The sequence below is a fragment of the Eucalyptus grandis genome, chromosome 3, assembly GCF_016545825.1.
Source record: "Eucalyptus grandis isolate ANBG69807.140 chromosome 3, ASM1654582v1, whole genome shotgun sequence".
Taxonomy (NCBI): domain Eukaryota; kingdom Viridiplantae; phylum Streptophyta; class Magnoliopsida; order Myrtales; family Myrtaceae; genus Eucalyptus; species Eucalyptus grandis.
The window spans coordinates 34,024,938-34,032,119 of record NC_052614.1 but is presented as its reverse complement, the minus strand read 5'-3'; the positions used below and the strand labels follow the sequence as shown (position 1 = coordinate 34,032,119).

The 7,182-nt window shown below is 38.8% G+C and overlaps 1 protein-coding gene across 1 annotated transcript; it reads left to right on the top strand.

Moving 5' to 3' along the window:
* Positions 1-2,410: 2,410 nt before the first annotated feature.
* LOC104437292 (beta-amyrin 28-monooxygenase) lies at positions 2,411-6,675 on the top strand. Its single transcript, XM_010050213.3, has 4 exons — positions 2,411-3,000; positions 3,112-3,623; positions 5,680-5,867; positions 6,129-6,675. Exons 1-4 carry the CDS (start codon positions 2,558-2,560, stop codon positions 6,426-6,428), a joined length of 1,443 nt encoding a protein of 480 aa, XP_010048515.1. The 5' UTR covers positions 2,411-2,557; the 3' UTR covers positions 6,429-6,675.
* The last annotated feature ends 507 nt before the right edge of the window (positions 6,676-7,182 follow it).

Below are 7,182 nucleotides of genomic sequence, written 5' to 3'. Positions count from 1 at the left end.
TTCATAGCTAATAATCTCATGTATGTTAAATACTTGAACCTAAGTCGCGAATTTGTATGGGCTTGGAAGAGCCCAAACTAAGGTTAAGCTTAGTAATCCATTAGCCAAACCCTAAGTGGTTCACCCGAAGTTAGGTCGCGACACTCATGTTGAAAAAATGAAGCATCTAAAAAAGTTAACCTCGCATCATTAGGTCACTTTTCTTTCCTAGATAAAAGTCATTTAGTTCAAGTTTAGTTTCCTAAAGTCTAGTATTTTAAATAAGCCACAAAAATAATCTCAGATGGTTTAAATATTATGGTCAAGTTTATGATTCATAATAACTCATGTCATTAATATGGCATATAGGTTGCATTTATTTTATTAACATAGTATACATGTCATTTAGATGTAATACTAGTTCTTGAATGCATGTTAAATAGATGCATGTAGTCATTATATTTAATTTAAGTCATGCTTAAAAAAATAAAAAACCAAAAAGAATTAATTAACATTGCATCATTATATTTAGAAATTATGTTTAGGTCATGAATGTGATCATATTATTGTTTGCTTCCGTTACATCTTGCAGGATCTTTGTTGCATTGGATGATAATGGAGCTTCGCTTTTAATTTACTTAGCGCATCAAAGTTCTTTCATCTTCTCAAGTAATTTATTTATTTACAGCTTTAATTATTGAGTGTTACATATTTGTTAGTGGATTGGGATTAAAATTGGCCAAGAGTACTTGCAAAAATGTTTGAAGAAAAGAAAAGATACATAAAGAGTGTTAGATTCATTTAGTGTAATCAAGTTATCATATCCATAAATCTCTGATTGGTTGAAGTAAAATGTTCTCCAGCAGTTTACTTGGTTTCTAGCGGCTCCTAAATGAATTGAATTGCATGTTTAAGAATATGATTAAATCAAAACCCTAAGTTTCGATTGGTGTGAGTTTGGAAAAGTCCTCACTAAGTGATGACACATCTCTTTGATGAGTAACCATTCTTGCGCACTTAATAGTTTCCTCTTGATGATCCAACTTAAGGAAAGGCTCCGACATTCCTCGATACATTATGCACCCAATATACTCTATGCAATAAATTTTCCATCTACTGGTGACAAATTTCGGCATCAACTTCAAACGATTCCATCACCAATCCGGATGCACGGCATTTTCTCGATTCAAAGGTTCCTTCAATTTCAAAGAGGCAAATCAAAATTTTGTTGTTTTCACCGGAACAAGAAGACAACTTTTTGGGACAAAAGATGGACAAAGGAATGTTCAACACGATTGCTAAAAGCATCTTAAATCCACTTTAGATGACGCATTTTGTCCTACTATCTTCAAAGGAATTAGAAGCAATACTTAAACTTGGTCGACCAAACTCTCTCTATTGTTAGTCAAATTGAATTGCCGATTCTCTCGTTGCTATTCTAATTGGAAAGGCCATGGAAACCGCGTGCGTGGCCCGTAGTATTCGGTCAAAGTGTAGCGGCCACAGACTGGCTCTGCTCACACCTTAATGGAACCGGAACGAACTGATTTGCTCACAAAATCAAACAACTTGTGATGACATAGTTTGCAACATGTGACCAACTAGTAATAGAAATACAGACATGGATCACAAACAAAACATATTCCAAGATATAAAAATATATTAATACTACAGTAGAAAGCCAACATCTAAACTCAGCGGCATAGTGCCCACCACTTAAATGATCAGAAATGCCGTCGTTCTCATAAAGAACATGTCAAACTTTCATATTGGACACGCTCTACCTTTGACATTCGTATCCCAATTTTTCTTACAAAGAAAATCGCAGATCTTTATCTCCAACCGGACACGTATGTTGCGCGAGCGAAGATATTGGTAAAGTATTTTCTTATTTGAGATTCGTATAGCGTAGAACAGATGATTATTCATCACGATTATTGGAAATTGGATTGAAAAGTTGCCAATCGAAAAGCTTTCATCTATTATCCTAAAAAGGCGTGAAATTGATCCGAATAGCTCCTCCAATCGATACACGCAATGATAGAGGCTCCTATGCTTTGAAAGCATAACACAGTAGCGAGGTGATCCGCTTTACTAATCTTTTGCTGTCGATTTCGTGAGTGCCGAGGGATCACCAATCTTACTCAACATATTAATGGAAGACAGCTGGTCTATTTTGTTTGGACTTCAAATTAAAAAAATTATCAAAACCTAATAAAGGTGGAGTTAGTCGTAAACTAATTAGGCTACTTTATGTCTCAATTGTTTAAGAATCCAAAAAACTTATTATAAATTAATTTTCCTCGAATTCGTTTGGTTACGGTCCACGACACAAAAGAGGACCTTTCAACCTGCCTGCACAAGAGAAGCAACCAGCTATGACTTGACCACCGAAGTATAATTGTGAATTTCCCTTGAGCATGAGTTATTTGACTATCTATCATCGCAGTGTTCACTACCCAACACAAACAATTTGAAACCACCCTTCTTCGCAATCGATCCCTCACCCCTATAAAAAACACCCTGCGGAACTCACTAAACCAAAGCTCGAAAGTCACGAAACAAACGCAAACGAGCCATGGATCACTTCTACCTTTCCCTCCTCCTCCTCTTCGTCTCCTTCATCACCCTCTTCCTCTTCTACATAACCTACAAGCATATCGCCCACTTCACCGGCGCCAACCTCCCACCGGGCAAGACCGGCCTCCCCTTCATCGGCGAGACCCTGGAGTTCCTGTCCTCCGGGTGGAAGGGCCACCCCGAGAAGTTCATCTTTGACCGCATCGCCCGGTACTCATCCGAGGTCTTCAAGACCTCCATCCTTGCCGAGCCAACTGCTGTCCTGTGCGGCGCTGCCGGCAACAAGTTCCTCTTCTCCAATGAGAACAAGCTCGTCACAGCGTGGTGGCCCGACTCCATCAACAAGGTCTTCCCTTCCTCCACCCAGACCTCCTCCAAGGAGGAGGCTAAGAAGATGAGGAAGATGCTCCCCAACTTCATGAAGCCTGAGGCACTCCAACGGTACGGTTGAAGTAGCTCATGTCGCCTGTTTATGGAATTTATCTATCCCTCATACATATTAGTCTCTTTTTATCTGGTAGCTTGACCTTTTGGGTTGGATATTCCTAACAGTTACATCGGAATAATGGACCATATCGCTCAGCGGCACTTCGCCATGGGGTGGGAGGGCAGGGACGAGATCATCGTGTTCCCTCTTGCCAAGAGGTACACGTTCTGGCTGGCCTGCCGCTTGTTCATGAGCGTTGAGGACCCAGACCACGTCGCCAAGTTCGCTGACCCGTTCAACGTCCTCGCCTCTGGGATGTTCTCAGTACCGATCGACCTGCCGGGGATGCCACTAAACCGCGCGAAGCATGCCTCCAACTTCATCAGGAAGGAGCTGAGGGTAATCATCAAGCAGAGGAAGATCGACCTGGCTGAAGGGAAGGCCTCGGCAACACAGGACATATTGTCGCACATGCTCCTGGCGACAGATGAAGAGGGGAAGCACATGAACGAGCTCAACATTGCCGATAAGATCCTAGGGTTGTTGGTTGGCGGCCATGACACAGCGAGCGCTGCTTGCACTTTCATCGTCAAGTATCTGGCGGAGCTTCCTGACGTCTACGATGGAGTTTACAGCGGTAAGTTCTAAAAAAATTTCCCTTTTATATTTTTCTAGCGCGAATCCTATGAATTCATCCGCCCGTAAACATGAACCTACCAAAATTGTGAAATGCGTTTTTTTTTTTTTTTTTTTTGTTGGGAAGATCTCGCTAGCTTGTTAATTATTTATTGATAAAGTCTAAAGTCATTGTTTCGAATATATATATTAAGACGTGAGGGGAACAGAAGAAAGTCAGAGACGCAAGCTAAGGAGACTGGTTTGTAGAGAATTACCTTTTGAATTTAACTCCAAAGCTTTAAAGTCAGCATGTGGAGTCGAATAAGCTTAATTATATTCTAGGTCCATTGACAGCTTCTAAGAGCTTTCGTGTTGTGTCGCATACTCCAACACGTGTCCAACACTTTTAGACAATCTCGAATACTCTCGGACATTCAGTTAAAATGTGTCAAGAAATCCGATATCTAATCAACTTTCCGACGCGTGATTTAGACATGTGATGTCAACTTTAAAAAATTTCAATAAATCATGGGTCATAATGTATATATGAGGAAAACTAAGAACTAAAAATAATAAATGAGAAAAGAAGAAAAACATAATCTTCTCTTCTCTTCTAACTCTCACTTCCTATGATACACAATTCACCTCTAAGTGTTTTTCTCTTCTCTTCCAACACGTTTGACACACGAGTTCAAAATGTGAATTGCTTGTTTTTTCTCTAAGTTTTATGAATATTAGAATGGAGTTGAATTTGTAAAATTGAAACAATAAATGGTATTAATAAATGGTGGATTTAATGTTTTTAGTGTAAATTCATTATAGGCTTTTTATTATTTATTTATTTGTGAATTTGAATCAAATTAATTTGATTGAAATAATCAGAAAAATATAATACAATATGTCATAACATGTCGAAATTCTCTATTTTTGGAGAAACGACATGTCACTGTATCGTGTCGTGTCGTGTTTGCATATTACATGTCGGTGTTAGTGCTACTTAAATTATATTTGTATAAAAGGAATTTAAAAGTTAGGCTATAAAGATATCTCAATTGACTAGGTTAGCGTAGATCGCACTTTTCACTTTTTCATAAGGAATTGGGACCCTAGCGATTGGCATAGTGACAACTTGCACATTAGACCCCTCACACATTGTACTCTACAATAGTAAAATGAGATAAAGTTTTCCACGATGACCCGATATAAATAACCTATATTTCGTGCGGATGTGATTTGATTTCACGTTCGTTGAATAGAGCTACAGCGAAATCTGTCAAGACATTGATGAGGACACAGTACAAGGATTGAAGATCTTTATCTAGAGAGTCACATGCATGAACAAACTTTGTGTTAATACCTTATCACGGAATCATTTAAAAGAGTCCAAAATGTTAAATATCAATCGCATGCATCTAAGTTCAAAACAAAAATAATTTCATGATAAAAAAAAAAGGCCAGGGGAATGAACCTTATAGTGGTTTTAGAACGGAGATTTTACTTTATTACCTACCACTATCTTTAAATCTAATAAATTCTATTAATGATATTATTAAGTAGAAAGTTTAATTTATTTCTATAATTGCTAATAATAAATTCAATGGTTTATGCATTATCGAAATTTCGCTTCCATGCCTTATTAATATTTCTTTTAGTAGGAAAACAAAATTGAACTCACGTGAATCTATGCGGCTCTCTGATTTATTTATGGCACAACCACTCGTGCATTTTATGCGCCCATTAAATTAGGTTTGAAGGACGGCTTTCAATGAATTCGATGCCAACTTGAGATTTCCTGCCGTCTCTTAATTGCACCGCCGGCCTTTCAACTTCTTCTGCGTGTCATTTGTGGTGCGACCACGTTTTTTTCCAGATTTTTATTCAATGATTATCGTCATAATAATCATATTATAAGTCGGCCATGAGCTTGACGTGCCCCACAACAACCAAATGACGTCATAAGAGTTCTCATTTTCAGATTATCATATTCGATAGCATTGAAAAAAAATATAATAAATGATGATAACTAAGTAAGTAATATAAGATACATAATGATTTTTTACTATTTTTTTTTTCAGAACAAATGGAGATTGCGAAATCAAAAGCTCCGGGCGAGTTGTTGAACTGGGACGACATTCAGAAGATGAGGTATTCGTGGAACGTTGCCTGTGAAGTCATGAGGCTCGCTCCTCCCCTCCAAGGCGCATTCAGGGAAGCCCTCAACGACTTCGTCTTCAATGGCTTCTCCATTCCAAAGGGCTGGAAGGTGAGCTCTTCACTCTCCCTTTTCGATCCGACAAGAATATAGACATGACGCAGTAGTCAATACCAATAATAATGCAAGAACATCCATAAGAGAAGGTATTCGGGTCTCTGTCTCTACACCCATGCCTCTGGATTATAAAAAGGGTAAAAAAAAAAAAAGAAACAAGGGGCTTCATCGTACACGTTATAAATCATATGCTTGGATCATTAAAATTCCAAAAGCCTCAAACTGCATCTAAATATCTTTTCGTAAGAATTGCAGTTATACTGGAGCGCACACTCAGCGCATAGAAATCCGGAGTACTTCCCAGAGCCGGAGAAGTTCGACCCATCAAGATTCGACGGGAAGGGGCCCGCGCCGTACACGTACGTCCCATTCGGGGGAGGGCCCAGAATGTGCCCCGGAAAGGAGTACGCTCGTTTGGAGATACTCGTGTTCATGCACAACCTGGTCAAGAGGTTCAAGTGGGAGAAGCTCCTCGCAGACGAGAAGATCATCGTCGACCCGATGCCTATGCCGGCGAAGGGTCTCCCGGTCCGGCTTCACCCTCACAAAGCATAAGGGGAAAACAGAGCGTCACCTTAATATATGTCAATCCCTTTTAGTATCTGCTAGTCGTGCTAGTAATGTCTTGTGCTTTGTTCGTATGTCAGTCCCCAGCAGTTCGCACTATTTCGTTAATTATAGCGAGAAAAAGCATGAGAGAGAAGTACGTCATTCAACTGTAAGATGACGTCATAAGTGTAATGATTGAGTAAATTTGAACTATGGTCGAGTAATTCTTATGGACTATGATGTTGTTTTTGTACATGAATATCGCAACGTGGTATGCTATGGACAGCAGCCATGTCTCGCGTTTCGGTTGCTGGGGCCATCTAAATCGTGGCCACATTGTGGTCCATCATTCTTTTCCCGTGAAGAGAGTGACTACTTGATTATTCTAAGGTAAGAGAAACACCAAAGAGTTCCCTTGAAACTTTATTTAGTCGGGGGATGGCTATGTTATGTCTCAGGATTACTTGATCTTATAGAGTCTAAGAAGAAAGGAAAAGAATGTCTATGGAATCATAGGTGGTTAAGATTTTCATGTTTGAATATATCTAAATTGAATATTTTTAGATACTTTTTCAGATTTATTGTCGATACTAAATAGTAGTCATAAAATTTGTATTCATTTTTCATGATATGAGATGCACGGATCACATATATCTTAACAAATTCTTCATAAAAAATTATGTCTTCCATAATGGAATCCAATTAAGTGAGATTTCGAATGAATGTTTACATAATCTTCTTTTGTCCGAAGAAATGGTTC